Source organism: Pelobates fuscus, chromosome 5 (genome assembly GCF_036172605.1).
Source record: "Pelobates fuscus isolate aPelFus1 chromosome 5, aPelFus1.pri, whole genome shotgun sequence".
Taxonomy (NCBI): Eukaryota; Metazoa; Chordata; class Amphibia; order Anura; family Pelobatidae; genus Pelobates; species Pelobates fuscus.
In genome coordinates this window covers 12,736,153-12,758,563 of record NC_086321.1, presented here as the reverse complement: position 1 = coordinate 12,758,563, position 22,411 = coordinate 12,736,153, and the positions used below count along the sequence as shown (strand labels likewise).

At 42.7% G+C, this 22,411-nt stretch overlaps 1 protein-coding gene across 1 annotated transcript in view; it reads right to left on the bottom strand.

Moving 5' to 3' along the window:
* LOC134610573 (protein TsetseEP-like) overlaps window positions 1-22,411 on the bottom strand; it is a 40,284-nt gene that overhangs the window by 13,174 nt on the left and 4,699 nt on the right. The window contains exons 2-6 of the mRNA XM_063453574.1: window positions 19,550-19,593; window positions 19,211-19,291; window positions 2,362-2,445; window positions 1,867-1,947; window positions 53-154 (exon numbers count right to left, since the gene is read on the bottom strand). Of these exons, the coding sequence (XP_063309644.1) occupies window positions 53-154; window positions 1,867-1,947; window positions 2,362-2,445; window positions 19,211-19,291; window positions 19,550-19,580 (379 nt within the window). The 5' untranslated portion in view covers window positions 19,581-19,593. The remainder of the gene's footprint in view (window positions 1-52; window positions 155-1,866; window positions 1,948-2,361; window positions 2,446-19,210; window positions 19,292-19,549; window positions 19,594-22,411) is intronic.

Here is a 22,411-nt window from a genome sequence, read left to right as displayed (position 1 = left end):
CTGATGGTTGAAAGGAGACCAGCAACATAAACTGCACCGGTCCCACTTTTACCAGGCTCTGTGTTAGTGGTGTTAGATACGTCATCGGTCAGCAAGATTGGTGCAGGTGGAGATGGCTCAGGTGCGGGCAGGTAACAAATCTCAAATTCTGGTACTGCAACAGAGGGGAGGATTTACATTAAATGAGAGGAATTAGTACGGTACTCAGAGACGGTCATACTGGATGTCTAAAGGAACTTCTCATTTTGTCCCCTAACCAAAAACGTAATACTTAATACTTTTAATATAAGGAGTTCAACAACGATACACAAATTGAAGGTAAATTAAAGTTGGAGCTTCCCCAGTATGAAGTTATTTAAGCAAGTTCGTGGCTCTCATGCACAATATATTAACTCAACGGCCGTTGGTGTGCAATATGCAATATGTTTCATGTACCTTTGTATTCACTAGGTCAGTGGTATGCAACCTTCGGCACTGCAGATGTTGTGGACTACATCCACCATAATGCTAGCAAAGCATCATGGGAGGTGTAGTCCAAAACATCTGGAGTGCCGAAGGTTGCCTTTGCCTGCACTAGGTTATAGCTGCCAGTTTGATTTTGGTGACTGAATTAAGAGTTAGAAGAGCCAGAAAGTGCAGTATTAGGTATGTTTATTCATTGTGGCTGGTTAGTACACATATTAGCATGGTGTCTGTAGTCCATCTACAGCACAGTCACAACAACTACATTACTACCAACCATGACAAGACACTGCTCACAATTAAAATAAATATTTACATATCTATAGATATACAAAAGAAAGGTAGGGATCTTAAGAAAAATCCCTCAGCATTGTTGAATCCATGTTATAGAGAGAGTTGTACAGAAAGGCATGAAAGGAAAAACCCTCATTCAAGCCGTGTGGTGAAAGTGTGTTAAGTCTATAAATTTAATATGATTTTCTTTGTCGCAATCTGTGGTCCCAATTCCCTTTACATTGGGGTTTGGCATTCAATGGGATTGTGTTTAGGTCTCCAATGGTCTTCTTACCGAGTTGACGTGTTCCCTAAAAACCTCTATAAATCAGAAGCTTTCTGCTAATATTTTAACCAAACCTGAGCTTCCATGAGGAATTGGGATTTTATTCAATTTTTCATATTATTTTCATTATTTGGACCTTGAAGAAGTCCTATATGACCATATTGTTTAATAATGTGTATTCGAAAATAAAAGCAGAGTACATGTAAGACTACCATGAGCCTGAAAGATTGTCCTTGACAATGTATCCACAATCAGGAGCAGAAAGCTCCACTGGATAGCACCCAGAGGCAATACAGTTTGCCATCATCTTGTGAGTGCATCTTAAACCTGCGCAGTATATTGTACTGTATTACACTAGGCTATGGTCTCTGTTCTATACTTGGCAATACTGCATGCCAGATATGGATGTGTTTAAAAATCTCTAATTCAGAAGCTTCTTGCTAATATTTTAACCAAACCTGAGCTTCCATGAGGATACACCAAATTCAAACACCATGGCGGCAGAACAATTTACATTTTCTCTGAACTGGGGAGTACCTGCAGACATTGTACACATCATATTTGGATGCCTAAATTTAGCTGCTCTGCCAGTGGGCAGTATACATAATGGCCACCAGTTAGATGACCATTTGTTGCCCATCGTCAATATAAACAATTCCACATTAAAGAAGTAAATCTCAATTACTACAGCTCTGTTTGAAATGAAGAAACATGGTTTTAAAATGATAAAGTGACCGTGCTACTTTAAACACCTACAGGTTTATGATGCTTTGGTCAGCGATAGCAGCTAAACATTCTAGGACTGCAATGTGTGAACAAGGATCTCTGACTAGACATGGACATACCAGGTTCTGGGTCGGTTTTAGGCTGTTCTGACTCTTCTGCATCAGGAACCGGGGGAGGGATAGCTTGACATTTTGCAATCTCTGAAAATAGATTGGGTAATTAGGAAAGATTGGATATGTATACAAAACTCCAATGTGTCTTCTAGAACACCGAGTTGGTGGAGGTGCTACATGTTCACTAGATCACAGAGCAAGGTTCTTGCTCTGTCCCTAATAAAAAGGTAATGAGTGTGGTCTATACTATAAAACCTGTTCATAGGGGCTAAATGATGATGAGGTTTGAGAGACAAGAGGCATATTCTAATGCAGTTATTGTATCAGTACTTTGTAAAAACATTAAGTATAGCATCAACCTACAGGAGTATTTGAAACTGGCCTTTTGTTGTGACTGACTTCTACATTGAGCCAGATACAAGATGGTGTATCCAGCACCTATCAAAATATTTATATTTACATTATTTGGGAGGGACCCGGTAACTAAAGCAATAGACCTACCAGGTTCCGGGTCAGTAGGTGGTTCTGATGTCGTCTGTTCTGGCTCTTTTGTCTCAGGTGGAGGTTCTTGACTGTTTGCAGTCTCTGCAAATAGATGGAGTTGGTAGAGGGACAGAAGCAAAACTCGACGGATTTTAGGACTTTATATGTTAGGGATTTCATGCATTCATACGGCTTAATGGAACAACTAGGTGCTGATCTGGAGCAGTGGTATCAGGTTTGTTAGTTCCCTATTGGAAAATAATTGCCAAACAGCCATATCCCAGACAGTGTGGGTCAAAAAATGTCCTAAGGAAAACAGGCTCCAGTTTGTTATAATCTCTCCTCTTAAAGGGAAACAAAAAAGCTATTAATACAAGATTGCATTCCTAGTACTATAGTGCCCGCACCCCACAGAGAGTTTGTCACTTACCTGAATCCAGTGCGGTGGGTCAGGCTCTACCTCGGCACTAACTATTACAATCCTATAGGACGCTGATGTCCTCATGCATAGCGTGAGGATGTCCAGCATCAGTTAGGCAACCAAAAGTCTCCTCACCATCTGGAGACATCTCTAGTGACTTTTAGACAGCCACTAGAGGTGGAGATAACCCTGCAAGGTTATTATTGCAATTTCTCGATAACTGCAACAATTACTATGGCAAGGTTAAACTGACAGGGGCACTGCACGCAGACCACGTCAATAAACTGAAATGGTCTGGGTGCCCCTTTGACTATATTACCCACCCCAAAATCCGGGAAGTTCTGTTCGCAGTAATGCGGACACATCAGCTGCATGAGCTGTGTACCGGGAGTGAGCAGACTGGACATCTACTCGAGCAGGCTTGGTTTTAATCGGTTCTCCTAAGCATCCAGGATCCTGTGCATCATTTGGACTTTCCATACATCCTTCTAACTAGAGGCACCCAATAGAGATCCCCCCCCCCCCCACATCATCTTGTTTTTTCCCAGCCCTGTTTTTATGTATGCTGTATTTTTGGATATTTCCCCCCACAGACTGTCAAGCTGGTTACCATTAAGATATAGATATAGATTTGGATCCTCGCCATTTAGGAGTGAGGCCCCTTTGGTCTCAAATAGCCTCCTTTTTTGAGCCAGAACTAGACCTTTGTTCCAGTACAAAATGTAGCTTATTAACAGCTACTTTTGGTTATATTGTATATAACAAGATGATAAAGTAAAACAGCAGTGCAGTCCAGGAACCCGGATGCAAATCAAGGGCTCGTAGGTTGCACCCCTGTGACCACCTATAGTGGAGCTCATAACCGTCTACTAGTGTAAAAGTAGGAAATATAGTGTCCCACTGAGGGAGACTAGAGGCAAGGGCTCCACTAGAGAAAATAAAAAAATAATCTAGGGATATGCATAAAAGGCAAGCCAAAGTAAAAAGAGGGAGACTATCTAAACTGTGCAACAGGGATATGTGAGGTAGCTCACAGGAAATCAATTTGGCTCTTTAATATAGTATTAAAAAATGTAACTACTGTTACTACTACTATGATTATGGTGCTAAAGTACCCCGTTCCCTCTAGCAACCGACTAAATGGTTAGGCAGATATATCAGGTAAGAGGGAAAGATAAGTAGGAGATTGGAGAATCTAAGCAAACTTAGAAGGCTTTCCCTTAGATTACCTCGACACGGTGGACAAGCCACTAATGTCTATCTGAATCATCTCTCCCTATTACAGCTTGCCAAAGAAAAATAAAAGCATGAAATAAAACACCCTAAAAAGATGATTATCACAATGGTATGAAAATCGTGATACCTAGTGAGGTGTGAAAGGAAAGAAACAGAAAGCTTGACACGCGTTTCGTGTGCCAGCACGCGGTTGTCAGGAGCATACAACTGTGGGCAGCTTGTCTGTCAGTTTTATGTCCTTATCATTAACTAACAAGTACCATCAGCTGTTCTCTCTGGGAGGACACGGAGAAGGGCATACAGGGTCATTAACCCAACCCCTAAGTACCCCGATTGGTTAACACTCTAGGAGTGGCAAGGTGGGCTGAGAGCCGAATAGAGCCACACCTCGCATGTTGAGATTGTACTTACCTCAGTGTGCAGCCCAAACCAAAGGCTTTTCCAAAATTTGGGGAGTCCCTCGAAATGTAAACAAACGTCTCACGTGAGGGTAAAGCAAACCCCCATAAAAAGGATATGGCTGGGAGAAGGTTTGTTGGAGTATGGAAGGGTATATCCTTCCAATCATTGAGTTTATACAGGATGGGGATTGGTGTGTCTGGTGAGATCTCTGAGATATGAAGCACTTCTCTTATATAGTTACATAGCTGAAAAGCGACTTGCGTCCATCAAGTTCAGCCTCACATATGCTTTTGCTGTTGATCCAAAAGAAGGCAACAAACCCAGTCTGAAGCGCTTCCAATTTTGCAACAAACTAGGAAAAAATTCCTTCTTGACCCCAAAATAGCAGTCAGATGTCTCCTTGGGTCAAGCAGCTATTACCCCACTAATTAGAAATTATATCCCTGTATGTTATGTTTTTGCAAGTATTTATCCAATTGCAGTTTAAACATCTGTATAAACTCTGACAAAACCACCTATTCAGGCAAAGAATTCCATATCCTTATTGCTCTTACTGTAAAAAAAAACCTTTTCTTTGCCTTAGATGAAATCTCCTTTCTTCAAGCCTAAATGTGTGACCTTGTGTCCTATGTATAGCCCTGTTTATGAATGGGAAAACTTAGCATCAAACAGTCCTGTATAGTGATCAAGGGGGCCAAATTATGGATAGATAGAAACACCGAGTGCAAGCAGATCTGCACCAGAGTTTTTTTTAATAACCTGTGGCAATAGAAATATGGGGATATCACCCCTAACAAACATAGCCAACTCAGAATAAACTCCACTTAGTGGACCTATGTACTAAATTAAGTTATTAACATCCAGACGGAGCCACTGATGTTATCAAATTGGAATAATAATACTATCCATGCGTACTGTGAAAGCCATTAGTCACGGAGTATCCGAATATACCCTAGGATGGGGTATAAAATGATTCAGAATTTAAGGACAGTGTAGTTTTGGACTGAGAGAAGTCCAGAACATGACAAGTCACTGCTCACAATTAAATTAGTTACATATCTATAGATAAACAAAAGAAAGGTAGGGAACTTGAAAAAAAAAACCAAAAAAAACTCAATGTTGTCGATTCCATGTTATGGAGAGAGTTGTACAGAAAGGCAGGAAAGGAAAAACCCTCATTCAAGCCGTGTGGTGAAAGTGTGTTAAGTCTATAAATTTAATAGGATTTTCTTTGTCGCAATCTGCGGTCCCAATTCCCTTTACATTGGGGTTGGGCATTCAATGCCCAGGAATCTGATTTTGTTCGCATGAGTTAGCATGATGTGTTTAGGTGACGTGAGATCGGTGTCTCCAATGGTCTTCTTACCGAGTTGACGTGTTCCCTTATACGCGGTTTGAAAGGGCAAAAGGTTTTTCCCCACTTACGTCATACCGCATGAGCACAACAGAAGGTAAACTAACCCTTCCGCTTCGCATTTGAAGAAGTATTTTGCCAGGAACTTTTAGGAATTACTGCTATTTGAAAAAAGATTTTGTCTGTTTGGCAATACAGGGGCATGCAACACAATGGCCGCACTTATAAGTATTGTCTCAAGGGTTTGTTTAGAGATGTGAGATGACTTGGACTAGCAAGTCCTTCAAGTTTCTACTTCTGTGTGCTGTCACTGAGGGGAAGGGCATGACTACCTTCTTACTATGAAGGGCATAGGCAAGTATCGGCCAAAACCTTTAAGCGTGTCCATCATACTATGCCAACCTGCATCAGCACTGTGGTCTGAGGAAGACCTCATACGTTCAAAATCGTTATTTTGTAGTTATCAACTATTGTTTTAATTACAAGTTGGAATGAATATAGTAATACTTTTACCTGGTTCCTGCTTTTCATCTGGAAGCCTCAAGGTTCCAAAGATACATCTATATAACCATCCCTTTTGTGGATGACATGCCCTTACAGTTCAGAGCCACTCTAAGGGCTCTGGAAAGTGTGAGTGTTCCATTTTTATTGTATCACGGTTATATTTATGTATACAGGTTACAATATGGTCCCTCTGCTTTGTATTTACATTATTTAGGGTTCCTACCGAGGAAAAAGACCTACATCTTATTTTGATTTAAAGGTAAATAATAAGTACCACAGTGTGCACTTTGACACTTCTCTGTGGTATATTTGTGTCTGGTTGAGTGTACTTGGTGACAATACACTTTTAGTGTTTCTTAGGCTGCACTTGTTTTCTTATTTGCTGTAAGCGCCCGGTATCCCTTATATATTGTGTTTTACAGCATCCCTGTCGGCACGGATTGCTCTGCAGTAGGCTCTCTTGAGTACTCTATTGGGATATCCCTTTTTTCTAAAGGGTTTTATAAGATCCCAAGCTTTAGTTTTAAAATCCTCAAGTTAAGAGAAATTCCTGCACAATCTTAGGTATAGGCCAACAGGGATACTTTAATCTTGGTGAATGGTGGCTGGTCCAGTTCAGGACACCATTCGAGGTGATACAGGTCTTCCGATACAGACCGTTCGATCCAAGAAATTAAGGTTCCTACCCCCTACTTCGCTTGTGAATCTCCGATCAAGATCATTAGTATGCAGAAGTGTGACAAAGTCTGTAAAGTCACCCAGATTAAGAAGATGTTGTTGATCTCTTTCAAAAATAGATTTTATCTCGATAAATACTACTATCGATAGAAGGATTTATACAACTTGATAAAATCAGTGGCACAACCGAGATCAGTGCCCCCCCCCCCCCCCCCCCCGCTGTATTTTGGTGACGTTAGTCCCTCTGAGTCCCGATCGGTGATCCAATAAAGAATCTCTTCCTTCCTGAAGAAACCTGTGTCCATCTCTCTGTGCTTGGCTTCCGTCAGTTTCTCCGGTATCATTTGGTGCATTGGCCGGGAAGCTCATCGTTCAACGGTAGCTGAGAGGCAGAGGCGTGAGACGGTCTATCTTTGCCCACGTTCTCTACGGCTGCACCCCTGAACTTCTGCGTGGACCTCCCTTCGTCTCGGCGCCACTGGTCTGTTGTCCAGGAGATCATCGGCCTCTACGTGAGAAGTGCTGGGGTGTCCCCGTCGATGAGTGTGAACTCAGGTTCAGGAACGAGGAGGTAAGACAACTGCTGTTTTAGACGGCAGGACCCACTAGGGGTATACCGATTGTGCGGTAGGCCCAAAGGGGTTTTGAATCTGTGTATCTGCCCCCTCTGTCGGAGGGAAGGAGCGAAGGCGCACCGCTCGATCGAACGCTCTTTAGTCAGACCGTTTGATTTTGTTAGTCAGGCGGGGCTCTGGTGTAAATAGCCCTAGCCGGACACCGGTGTCTTGTCTAGACTAGCGTTCTAGGGTGTATATTTTGTTCGCTAGGTCGGAGGGACCGGGAGACTAAGCGGCGTCTGTGTAAATTCGGTTCGCTAGATCTCATCCTATCTGGGCTAAGTGGGAAGGCCTGTAAATTTGGAACCCACTAGACTTGATAGTGCGACTAAGAGGCGTCTGTGTAAATTCGGTCCTCTAGCTCGCTATATATGTGGTGATTGGGCAGTGTGGCTAACCAAAACGTATGTAGATTGTTTTTAGGTAGTCCATTCAAGGTACTGGCCAATAGTTTAGTTGGGAATTGTAAATGTGATAAAGATTGTTTAGTAAAGTGTATATCTTGTTAGATAGCGCGAGCTCAGCCGTCTAGCGAGAGTGTTAATAGTGTGTTGCTGTATTATAGTGCACGGTACCATAACCCTGTATATTTACTGACACTGTATATAAGTACTAATCATTGTCGTCCATTGCATGTTTAACACCATAACCACTAATAATTGTATTGTGACCTTAACTTGTGCTTTGACCTATGCTAACCGTACTGTAACCGCTATTTGTAAAAGACGATGTTACTGGGTGTGTTATAGACGGGTAATTCGTATATAGAGAATTATAGCGTGGGTGACTGTATAGTTACGCCAAAGGGCATAATATTGATTATCTAGTGACTGGTGTAACAGCTGTGTGTGTACGGGAATTCCCTGAGTGTTTATTGTGTTATTGTGTACGTTTCACTTGGTAACCGTACCACGTGGTGCTGTTGCCAGAGGAAACGGGTGTGACTGTTGAATAGTACGCGTGTATAGTATTCGTTGTGGACGACGTTCCATTGTTAAGTATGGGTGCGTCGCAGTCAACGATTCCGGATCCCTTAGGTTGTATGGTGAAGAATTTTAAAAAGGGATTCAAAACTTGTGATTTTGGGGTTAAAATGTCTCCTGTACGTTTGGTCACTTTGTGTACTAGGGAGTGGCCTACTTTGGTTGCGGCATGGCCGCCACGTGGCAGTTTGGATCCAACTCTGGTACATCGCTTACACGTGGCTGTATCAGGTAGGCCTGAACTTTACGGCCAGTTTCCTTATATTGATTGTTGGAGACAGGCCGTAAATGACTCGCCAAAATGGCTCCGGACATGCCACGAGGAGCAGTGTCGCCTCATGGTAGCTAGGACTTGTTCGTCCACTAGGACTGGTGTTAGGCCCATTTTGGACACGCCCCCTGAGTCCGAGATCCCTTTGCCGCCCCCTTACTTTCCGTTAAGAGGAAGTGACGCAAACGCAGGAAGTCCTGCAACCCTCCCCTCATTACCCCCATCCACTTCCGCTTCCTCCTCCAGTACAGGATCCACCCTCCCTCGTACTAAATCTCCCCTTCCGGAATCAGAACCAACCCCCATTAAAAACGAATATCCTGATTTGGCGCCACTTCAGACTTCCGGTCAAGCTTCATCTAGCTCGGCTCGAAGTGTTTTATTTACCACCTTTTCCCAAAACCAAGCTCCCACATCCCCATACCCTATTTCTCCCCGACTGGAACCTATGACTAACGCCCCTCCACGTAGCCCCATACAGACCCGACAGTTGACCGGTGCCCAACAATTAAGACACTATCAGATGCCTCTTCGTCTGAATCCTGGGCCAGCCTATATCGATGCCGCAGGCCAAATGGCACATGCTGACCCAGTCTTTGTATATGTCCCATTCACGACAACCGATCTTTTAAACTGGAAGACCCACAATTCCTCGTATACTGAAAAACCACAAGCTATGACTGATCTGTTCACCTCAATAGTACAGACACATAACCCGACATGGGCTGATTGCCAGCAGTTATTAATGACTTTATTTAACAATGAGGAAAGGACAAGAATAAATCAAGCAGCCATTAAGGCACTAGAGGATAAAGCCCGTACTTTGAACCAAGCTAATCCAGCAGCATGGGCCGCAACACATTATCCCAACACCGATCCCGATTGGAACGTAAATGGTGCTGATATGGTTCAACTCAGAGCCTATAGAGACGCTATAATTGCTGGCATGAAAGCCGGAGGAAAGAAAGCCATTAACATGTCGAAGACAGTTGAGGTGATTCAGAAAAGTGATGAAGCGCCCAGTGTCTTTTATGACCGATTATTGGAGGCATACCGCTTGTATACCCCCTTTAATCCGGAAGACGCAGATAACTCCCGAATGGTGAACTCCGCCTTTGTCAGCCAAGCTTACGGAGATATCAAGCGCAAGCTACAAAAGTTAGAAGGGTTCGCAGGTATGTCAATCACCCAACTAATGGAGGTAGCGAATAAGGTTTATATGAATAGGGAAACAGAAAGTAAGAAAGAGGAAGAGCGCAAGATGCGTAAAAAGGCTGATATGCTAGCGGTAGCGATCGCAGGCGTAGATAGACGGGGCCCAGATAGAGGCGATAGTAGATGGAATGAGGAACCTCTAAGTAGAAATCAGTGCGCATACTGTAGGGAAGAAGGGCATTGGAGAAATGAGTGTCCTCGAAGAGAACAGTGTGAGAAAGACAGACCTAGGACAGGTTACGGAAACTTTAGAGGCAGAGCAAGAGGTAGAGGAGGCCCCGGAGGGAGTAATGGTAATAGAGGGAGTAATGGGAACAGAGGAAGTGTTAGGGAAGACAGGTATATTCCAGCAGCGCAAAGGTCCCGCGATAGAGAAGGCAGGGACTTTGTAGGATTGGCTGACACGGTCATGGAGGACTATTGATACCGACCGGGCTCCATCCCCCTTGGTCGAGCGGAGCCTATGGTCGATGTATCAATAGGGGGGAAAAGGAGTGCGTTCATGATCGACACTGGTGCTGAACATTCAGTGGTGACTAATCTAGTTGCTCCTCCATCTGGAAGGACTATTACTGTGATAGGAGCAACTGGAAGAAGTGCTGAAAAACCGGTTCTTAAAAGTCGACTCTGTACATTGGGAGGCCACGTAATAAAACATCAATTCCTTTATATGCCTGAATGTCCAGTCCAATTGCTGGGACGTGATATGCTATCAAAATTACAAGCGCAGATTACGTTCCTACCAAATGGAACAACATCCTTAAAGTTTAATGGACCTTCAGGTATCATGACATTATCCGTACCAAAGGAAGAAGAGTGGCGACTTTATACAGCGTTGACTAGCCAAAACCCTAGGGGTGATGAGACATTATTTAACATACCAGGAGTTTGGGCAGAGAACAACCCACCAGGACTGGCCCGCAATATTCCACCTATAAAAATTGAACTAAAACATGGGGTTTATCCAGTGAGCCTAAGACAATACCACATCCCGCAGAAGGCTAAGAAGAACATCCAATCCTATCTGGATAAGTTCATACGGTATGGTATCCTAAAATTCTGTACTTCCCCCTGGAACACCCCATTGCTGCCTGTTCAAAAGCCCGGTACAGATGAGTATCGACCTGTGCAGGACTTGAGAGCAGTCAATGATGCGGTTGTTAGTATACATCCAGTTGTACCCAATCCATATAACCTGCTTGCTTTAATTCCGGGCGGGGCTACTTACTTCACAGTCTTAGACCTCAAAGATGCCTTCTTTTGCCTCCGAATTGCCGCAGAAAGTCAATGTATTTTCGCTTTCCAATGGGAGAACGCTGTAACGGGCTCAAAACGCCAGATGACTTGGACAAGACTGCCCCAAGGGTTTAAAAATTCACCTACCCTATTTGGTTCAGCCCTAAGTCAAGATCTACTGGATTTCGAGTCCATCCCAGGAGAGTGTGTATTGTTACAATATGTAGATGACTTGTTGATAGCAGCAGTTACAAAAGAAATCTGTCAGCAAGCAACGCACGATCTACTACAAATTCTCTGGAAGGCAGGATACAAGGTGTCTAGAAAGAAGGCTCAGTTGTGTTTGCCAACTGTCAAATATCTGGGATTCCATATCTCTGAAGGTCAAAGAATTATGGGGCCAGAGAGAAAAGAAGCTGTCTGCCAAATACCAATACCCAAGAATAGAAGACAAGTGCGAGAATTCTTGGGGGCAGCAGGCTTCTGTAGGATATGGATTCCCAGCTATGCGATACTGGCAAAACCTCTGTACGCAGCTATCAAAGGTACAGAGCACGACCCCTTCTTATGGACCCAAGAACAACAAACGGCATTTGAAGATGTGAAGAAGGCTTTGATGAGTGCCCCAGCATTAGGTCTACCTGATCACACACGACCATTCTACTTATATGTACACGAGCAAAGAAGAATGGCTGTGGGAGTATTGACACAGTACTTGGGATCATGGCAAAGACCTGTTGCCTACATGTCTAAGCAATTGGATGCAGTGGCCAGCGGACTTCCACCTTGTCTAAGAGCCGTAGCTGCAGCCGCCCTGCTAGTAGCTGAAGCCGATAAACTCACTCTGTGTCAAGAACTTTATGTACGAGTCCCACATGCAGTACAGACGTTGTTGGATTACAAAGGAAATCATTGGTTTAGTAACAGCCGTATGACCAAGTATCAAGCAATGTTGTGTGAAAACCCAAGAGTGCATTTAGAGACTGTAAACACCTTAAATCCAGCTACCCTTTTGCCACAACCTACTGAAAGTCAACATGATTGTTTGGAAGTAATGGATGAAGTATTCTCAAGTAGACCAGATCTTCGTGATTTTCCCATCCAGCACCCCGATGTTCAATATTATACCGACGGCAGTAGTTATGTGAAAGAAGGGATCCGCTATGCAGGATATGCAGTAACAACAATAGACAAGGTGATAGAAGCTCGGCCACTGGCGAAAGGAACATCAGCACAAAAGGCAGAATTAATAGCACTGACACGAGCGTTACAATTGGCTGAAGGTTTAAGAGTAAACATCTACACGGACTCCAAATATGCGTTTTTAACCACTCATGCCCACGGAGCTTTGTATAAAGAAAGAGGACTATTGAATTCAGAAGGCAAAGAAATCAAATACGCAGCTGAAATCCTACAACTATTGGAAGCAGTGTGGGAGCCGAAAGAAGTCGGTATCATACATTGTCGAGCGCATCTGAGAGGAGATGGTGATGTAACCAAGGGAAATCGGATGGCAGATAGTGCAGCTAAGCGTGCTGCTGAATCAGGAAGACAGGAGTATGTGGGGCATATAGCTGCTCTTATTCCAACTCCACTGTCCCAATGGACTCCAGTTTATACAGCTCAAGAAGAGGAGTGGTTAAAGACTGAACCAGGAAAGTATTTGGAGAACAAGTGGTATCAGCTAGAAGATGGAAGAATAGTCATACCAGCATCACTAGCGGTAGAAATTGTCCAAAATTATCATAACGGGACACATTCTGGGAGAGACAGTACTGAAGAATCTCTTAGAAAACATTTCTACATACCAAGATTGTCCAACTTGACTCAGGCCATTGTACGAAGATGTGTAACGTGTGCTAAAAATAATGCAAGACAAGGACCAGTAAAGCCACCAGGAGTCCAGTTTATGGGGGGACTCCCCATGTCCGATCTACAAATTGACTATACAGTAATGCCTAAATCTGGTGGATATCGCTACCTACTGGTAGTTGTGTGTACCTATTCAGGCTGGGTAGAAGCATGTCCTACTCGTACAGAGAAAGCAGGAGAAGTTGTGAGATTCCTGCTACGAGAAATAATACCCCGATATGGACTACCCTGTTCTATAGGATCGGACAATGGTCCAGCTTTTGTTCATCAGTGCCTACAACAACTGACTCATATGCTTGGTATAAAGTGGAGGCTTCATACTGCATATAGACCCCAGAGTTCTGGTAAGGTAGAGAGAATGAATAGAACTATTAAGTTGGCTAAAATGTGTCAGGAAACCCAACTTAAGTGGAACGTTCTCTTACCCATAGCTCTATTGCGAATCCGCAGTACCCCTACCAGAAGGATGGGCCTCTCTCCTTTTGAAATCATGTATGGGCGACCACCTCCCGTACTTGGTAACTTAAGGGGGGATTTGAGTCAGTTGGGAGAAGGAATTACCCGGCAGCAGGTTGTAGAGTTGGGTAAGACTATGGAGGAGGTACAGAAATGGGTACAAGATAGATTACCTGTGAATATTTATCCCCCTGTTCATAGTTATCATCCAGGAGATCAAGTGTGGATTAAAGAGTGGAATAATGTACCGTTAGGGCCCAAGTGGAGAGGTCCTTATGTTGTTCTTTTGTCTACCCCTACAGCGATAAAAGTAGCCGAAGTGACTCCGTGGATACATCACTCCAGGGTTAAACCAGCAGCAGTCGATTCTTGGCAAGTTACAGCAGATCCAGAGAATCCCTGCAAGATCCGGTTAAAACGCACTACTCAGTCGGAGTAACGAGGAATCGTGTGGATTACAAATTTTATTGTTACAGGGATTTGGTGCGTGAGTGAGAAGGCCATAATAAAGCCTGTCCGCTTACCAACACATAGTATATAAGCCAGGAAAGTCTCGAAGGGACACCTGTGAAGACGAGCAGAACTCCATTCCCTGCAGCCCTCACATCCTGGAGGCTGAGGCGCCTTCGCACGGACGAAGACTGAGGATGACGGCGAAAGATGTGCTTTTGATAGTGTTTATTTATATGTGTTTTTATATTCAGGAAGGTAGAGGTACCGACACTCCTAGCTGTGAGGTATGCATTAAGACTACGAGAACAGGTAATCATATTTCCCAAACCCTAATTTGGCATTCACAATACGAGTGTAAAGGAGATGTATCGAGATGTAGATACTTAAATATAGACTATAGTGTGTGCCATTTAGGAGTAGGAGAACCTAAGTGCTTCAGTCCAGAGTATCAACCTCGTACAATTTGGTTGACTCTCAGGAATGGAGATCCTCAGGGGACCCTAATTAATAAGACGGTGTTAGAATCCGTACATTCTTCGGGTGTTCTGCTATTTGATGCGTGTAAAGCGATATCGAGTGGTAGAAAGCCGTGGAATGTATGTGGGGATCTTAGATGGGAGAGGACGTATGGGTCTAATGATAAATATATTTGTCCCAGTAGTAAAAATAAATATGCAAGTCCTAGATGCCCAAATAAAGACTATAACTTTTGCCCATATTGGTCTTGTGTGGGGTGGGCGACTTGGGGACAGACAGTAGACAAAGACATGATCGTGACTAAGTTGCCGACTAGCCCATATTGTAAGTCTATGGAATGTAATCCCATCCATATACTTATAAATAACCCCGATAAGTTCTTAGACAAATATGGCAATTTATTTGGGTTTCAGATATACAGGACGGGTTTAGATCCTGGGACATTATTGTTTATAGGGATAGAGACTGATACGGTATCCTCCCAAACTCATCAAGTATACCATTCCTTTTATGAAGAGATGAGTATAGATAATAAGATCCCCCATAATGCTAAAAACCTGTTCATCGATTTAGCCGAAAGTATTGCCGGTAGTCTTAATGTTACCAACTGCTATGTGTGTGGAGGTACTAACATGGGAGACCAATGGCCTTGGGAAGCAAAGGAGGTAATGTCCGGTTCTGAGGCAGTTGACCAACTAATATCTACACAAGCCGATTATCATATGAGTGTTAGAGGTAAATCTGAGTGGAGATTAAAGACCTCCATCATAGGTTATGTTTGCATAGCAAGGAAAGGAATAATGTATAATACTTCTGTAGGAGAATTAACTTGTCTAGGGCAAAAAGCTTATGATGATGATACAAAGAATACAACCTGGTGGTCGGCTTCAAATGTCTCAGAACCATCTAACCCGTTTGCTAGATACGCCAATTTAAAGGATGTGTGGTTTGATTTATCCATCACATCTACCTGGAGAGCCCCAGCAAATTTGTACTGGATCTGTGGTAAGAAAGCCTATTCGGAGTTGCCACAGGACTGGGAAGGGGCATGTGTGTTGGGTATGCTCAAACCATCCTTCTTCTTGTTACCGATTGAAACAGGTGAGACTTTGGGAGTTAAAGTGTATGATGTGAATCATAGGAAGAAAAGGGGACCCATAGAGATAGGCACCTGGGAAGATAATGAATGGCCTCCCCAGCGTATCATAGATTATTATGGGCTAGCCACGTGGGCTGAGGATGGTACCTTTGGTTATAGAACCCCTATTTATATGCTCAACCGAATTATAAGATTACAGGCGGTGGTTGAGATTATCACCAACGAGACATCGCAAGCGCTCAATCTTCTAGCGAAGCATAACACCAGGATGAGGACAGCAGTCTACCAAAATAGATTAGCCTTGGATTACCTTTTGGCAGTAGAGGGAGGTGTATGTGGGAAGTTTAACCTGAGCAATTGCTGCCTTCAAATAGATGACGAAGGGCAAGCAATAGCTGAGCTTACTAGCCATATGGTTAAACTAGCGCATGTGCCTACTCAGGTATGGAAAGGGTATAATCCAAGTAGTTGGTTTGGTAGCTGGTATGAGTGGTTTGGAGGGCTTAAGGCAGTGGTAGGTGGAGTCCTACTGATTTTAATGTTCTGTCTACTCCTGCCGTGTCTTATACCCTTAGTAGTTAGGTCTGTGCAAAGCCTGATAGGAAATATAGCAGAGAGGAAGGCTGCTGCACAGATAATGGCGATTTATAAGTATAAGGCTCTAGATCAGGGAGAACCAATGCAGGAAGATGAGTGTTAAAAGATTCACATCATAAGATAAGTCTGGTCTGGTTCATGGTAACTTGCGGTGTATGCAAACCAAGGTTAAGTGATGCCTCAAGTAATTGTAAAATATCAAGAGGCATCAAAGGGGGGAATGTGGTGGAATCTCAGTAAAAATAATTTAGTAGGCCAAGATTACCACGTGGCATGTGTACGTGCATATGCTGACGTATCGATCAGTTGGTTGCACGAGGCTAGATACGATCAGTAGTGTACGGAGCATGTGCAAGAATACAGGATGTAGTATTCCCCCTCCTCCATTGTGCTGGACAAGCCATGCGGTCAAACAGGAAGTTAATTCTTATTTGTGTTGATTGGTTAAGAGAATGTGCGGGTGGAGCTTAATATGGGAGGAGTTATGTGCCTATATAAGGAGCCTGCACTATTGTCCGGGGCTCAGAATTGCTGTATTTTGGTGACGTTAGTCCCTCTGAGTCCCGATCGGTGATCCAATAAAGAATCTCTTCCTTCCTGAAGAAACCTGTGTCCATCTCTCTGTGCTTGGCTTCCGTCAGTTTCTCCGGTATCAGTTCTTACACACACTCTGGTGCAGATCTGCTTGCACTCAGTGTTTCTATTTATCCATAATTTGGCTCCCTTGATCACTATGCAGGACTGTTTGATGCTAGGTTTTCCCATTCATATAAGAGAAGTGCTTCATATCTCACCAGACACCAATCCCATTGTTTTTCCCCCTTCTCTTTTATGCATATCCATAGATTGATTAAAGGTTGGGTTTCCTTTCCCCTCTTTTTTTAGGCTACTGGAGCCCCTGCCTCTAGTCTCCCTCAGTGGGACACTATATATCCTACTTTTGGTTACATTGAAATTTGGGGTTTTTAATTGCTGATACATTTACACTTTGAGTGAACACACAGTGGTATTTTTTTTTAGATTTTTCTATTTCAAGTCACAGGCCCTTCTTTCTTCTTGTGTTGCAGACTATTATTGATATTAGAATGTATTAGTTACACCTATTTGTATATATTCTATTGTCACCATAACTTAATTTTAGTTAAAGGAATACTCCAGGCACCCAGACCACTTCTGCCCATTGGAGTGGTCTGGGTGCCAACTCCCACTACCCTTAACCCTGTAATTGTAATTATTGCAGTTTTCATAAACTGCAATATTTACATTGCGGGGTTAAGTCCTCTAGTGACCAGCTACTAGACAGACACTAGAGGGACTTCCGTGTTCATAGAACATGAAGTGTTTTAAAACGACGCTGGACCTCCTCACGCTATGTGAGGACCTCCAGTGTTGAGGAAATCCCCATAGGAAAGCAATGAAAGTGTTATTCAATCCAAGGGGAGGTCGGCTGGGGAGGAGAGAAGGTGGAGCTTGACCCAGTGTCGAGGGACATCGGCGCTGGACTCTGGTAAGTCACTGAAGGGGTTTTAACCCCTTCAGTAACTTCGGATGGGAGGGGCACTGCAGTGCCAGGAAAATATACTGGAGAATCCCTATAACCAGTTACTGTAGTGTTCCTTTATGTTTTAGAACCATAGCACAATGCTGGTATAAAGCAGGACTTTTGTTTAAACATATGACAAAAGTTTCAATATCAAATAAGCCTGACATCTCTACAGACGTTATAATCTCTAGTTTATGTCTAATACAGGGATTCCCAATAATTTTTTCCTGTGGTGTGGGGTGGGCCTTGGTGTGGGGTGGGCATTTTTATAATTTTTTTTTAATTATTATTATTATAATAAAAAATGTGTTATATTATTTTTTAAATATTATTTTATTTTATTATTATTTATATTTTTTTTCGTCCCCCCTCCCTGCTTGATACATGGCAGGGAGGGGGGCTCTCACTCCCTGGTGGTCCAGTGGCATTGGCAGTTCAGTGGAGGGGGACTGGCAGAGCGTTTACTTACCGCTCCTGCAGCTCTTGTCAGCTCCCTTCTCCTCCGCGCCGGTCCGTGCAGCTCCCCTGTCAGCTCCCAGTGTAAGTCTTGCGGCCGTGCTATGACCCCGCGGCTCTCGCGAGACATACACTGGGAGCTGACAGGGGAGCAGACCGGACCGGAGTGGAGGAGAAGGGAGCTGCCAGGAGCTGCAGGAGAGGTAAGTAAACGCTTCCTGCCAACCCTCCTCCTACACAGCCCCTTGTCTGTATTATGGCAATGTAAATTGCCATAATACAGATATTGAATCGAGTATAAGTCGAGTTGGGGTTTTTCAGCACAAAAAATGTGCCGAAAAAACTCGACTTATACGGTAAACAGATTGTAGTACTTAGCATTTGTAGTGTTGGCTTTTAAATTCATGTGTGTAATATTGGTGTTTGAGTGAAGGGGTGTGTTTGTATATAATTATGGAGTTTGAATTCAGGGATATTTTTGTATGTAATGTTTGTGTTTGCAGGGGTGTGTTTTCATGTTATGTTGGTGTTTGATTGCTAGGATGTATGCACAGAGATACACACAAACGCACTTCACATATACACAGTGACACTCCAATACAAACTTCATTTTTTATATTTGCAGTCACCCTCCTGTTAGCATACCTGTTTGCAGGAGAGTGACTTGCTGGTGTGGAGTTTGCTGCCCCTCTCCTTTCAGCACTGCGTTTTCTGTATGAAGCTGGGAGGAAGTCTCTTCCTCCTCGAATCCCATACTACGGGGGCCTGATCACGCAATTAGCAATCAGCTGTGGCGCTGACTAGGTCCCTGTGTAGCAATGCCCATCGGGTGACCCCGAGTGCATGTGCCACCGATGGGCAGTTCACTGCAGATCCCCAATTTTGTTCTTTGGAACACCAATTGGGAAACTCAGTCTAATATGTTCCATTAGCAGTAGTCGTGTTCTGATAATTTACAATGCATTCAGCAAAATATGATAACAAATAAATAACTTACCAGGTTCTGTATCTGTTTTGGGCGGTTCTGGTTCTTTTGTTTCTGAATCCTGAGGAGGTACGGCTTCAGAGACTGCAACCTCTGGAGATAGGAGTAAAAGAAGAAAATACGAACTAACAAAACGCCAGCACATGTTTAACACAAATCTGGCAGAAAGTCTACATATACATCCAGTTTAATACAGCAATCAGTACAGAGTTTGTCTGCCAAGGAAAGGGGGTGAAAATGGTATTACATTCCATTAACTAATTCTCTCGGGACAGTTGGAGGGCATCTCCATCCACGCTGCCACAACTGGACTTTCAAGAGTAGAAGAAATAACTTAAAAAATGGACTCACCTGGGGCATTTTCTGATGTGGCAGGATCCATGTTTGTAGTCAACCTGTGAATACAAGATAAAGTCAGGGAGTGTGTGTGCGGGCAGATTTAGGACTTTGTCCTTTGAGAATTTAAAACGCTTCATACATTTTAAATATTGAAAAAAAAAAAATTATATATATATATATATATATATATATATATATATATATATATATATGAAAATATCTGTAGCTTGGCACTCACCCTTTCTCAATAAGGTAGTTTCAATGCCTAGGTGCTATCCCACGTTGAAAGATATATATAAAGCAATAAGAGATGCACTCTCAGGTCTTAATAAATCATTACTCGGTATTTATTTTCCAAAAAAAGGGTTTACATCATCCGATCGACGTTTCGACCCCTCAGGGTTTTCCTCAAGATCTTTAATCTGGGCTTTAATAGATTGTAAGAGGTAACTTAACATAAGGAGTTCAGGTTCCACACAGTGTAAATTAATTAATTTCTACTGGAGTGTGTTTTCCAGAGTCTAGATAGTACTATTAGTTACGAATGAAATACTTACATAGACTCCAAAGAGTCTACAACAAGTTTAGAATCTCCTATAAATAGAAATCTAATCAATCAATATTAGAGATGAGTGAACCCGAACTGTAAAGTTCGGGTTCGTACCAAACATTACGATTTTTTGACCCCGGACATTTCAGTCACAGTTCGGGTTCGGCGATTTAATGGCGCGTTTTGAAGAGCTGCAGGACAGCCAGCCAACAAGCGTTTGACTCGTGTGCCCTTAGAAGCCATCACAGCCATGCCTACTAATGGCATGGCTGTGATTGGCCAGTGCAGCATGTGACCCAGCCTTTATATAAACTGGAGTCACATGAGCTCTCATTAGTGTAGAGAGAGGATACTGCAGCTGTGAGGGACAGATTAGGACAGAATTCTGGTGTTACATAGCTGAAAAGAGACTTGCGTACATCAAGTTCAGCCTTCCTCACATTTGTTATTTGCTGTTAATCCAAAAGAAGGAAAAAAAAAAAAAACACAGTTTGAAGCACTTCCCAATTTTGCAACAAGCTAGGAAAAAAATTCCTTCTTGACCCCAGTGACGAGACCAATCTCGCCACTGTGCATTGGAGGAGCCTGGTTGCCTGCCTGCTGCCTTTTGACTATGGACCGGTAGTTTATTTTCCTATGCAGAAAGGTCTATTCATGTATTTCTGCCCTGGCGTTCTGTAGATTCTCGGATTTACTGAATTAACTCTTTTAACCCAGATAGCTATGCCATGGAGCCTATTCGTGTAATAAAAGACTTTGGCTCCATGGCAATTGAACTGTATGTGTGTTATCTGAGCGCCATTCAGTATTGTGCGCTCAGATCTAAGCTATCTGGGGATATGTTGAATGTACCTGTTTTATGCAATAGCTACACAGTTATATATTTTTATGTATTTTATTGTCTTTTGCTGCCATGTGTTCAATGGAGTTTTGCCTCTGTCCTTGGAGATAATTGGATTACTTCTCAATTATCTCCAGGATAGAAGACTCTGTGGAACTTTGATCTATCTTTTCATCCACTGGACCAATTTGTATGATTTTGACGTATGTTTGTATTTGTATTTGTATGCGGATTCTGAAAATGTATATTTTGTGTGAATGTGATGCATACTTTTAAAGTTAGGAATAATGTGGAAAAACTGTATTTCTCTGCCTGTGATAATTACATTACCCATTGTGTAAGGCAATTGTATCACAGGAAGAGGAGAGGATTGTGTGGGAATGTATTGTACGTGTTTATTGGTTGTCTAGAACCCTGTGGGTGTTACTAAGAATGTATATATAAGAACAATAAACCCACAGCTCTGTCTGTTCCTGCTTGACCCTCAAAACAGAGCCTTGTCTCGTTCTTGGGGGGGGGAGGGGATTTATTGTATGCTGTTCCAGTTCGACTGCTAGGAGTGTAAACCTAGTCGTACGTTTTTTCCTATTCTGCTGGAAATTCATATGCTTCTCCGGTTCGGTGTAGGGAAGATCTACTAAATGGCTTTTAACCCCTTTTTATGCCTGGGGTGCCGTTACAACCCCAGAATGGCAGTCAGATTTATCCTTGGATCAAGCAGTTATTACCCTACATTGAAAGATTATATCCTTGAATATTCTGTTTTTGCAAATATGCATCTAGTAGTTTGAACATCTGTATGGACTCTGATAAAACCACTTCTTCAGGTAGAGAATTCCACATCCTTATTGTTTTTCCAGTAAAAAAAAAACCTTTCCTTTGCCTTAGACGAAATCTTCTTTCTTCTAGTCTAAACGCATGACCTCGTGTCCTATGTAAAGTCCGGTTTGTGAATAGATTTCCACACAATGGTTTGTATTGGCCCCAAATATATTTGTATAATGTTATCATATCCCCTCTCAGGCGACATTGTTCTAAACTAAATAGGTTTAAATGTGTTAACCTTTCTTCATAGCTGATATGTTCCATTCCTTTTATTAATTTTGTAGCCCGCCTCTGCACTTTCTAGTGCCATAATATCCTTCTTTAGAACATGTGCCTACAATTGCACAGCATATTCAATATGTGGTCTTACCAGTGATTTATAAAGAGGCAAAATTATATTCTTGTCCCAAGAATGAATGCCCTATTTCATGCATGACAATACCTTACTGGCCTTGGCCACTGCTGATTGACATTGCACATTGTTGCATAGTTTATGGTCTATAACAATTCCCAAGTCCTTTTCGTGTGTTGTTATCCCTAATTCGCTTCCATTAAGGGTATACGTTGCTTGTGTATTCTTTATGCCAAAGTGCATAACTTTGCATTTTTCAACATTAAATTTCATCTGCCATTTGAGTGCCCAGTCCCCCAGTCTGTC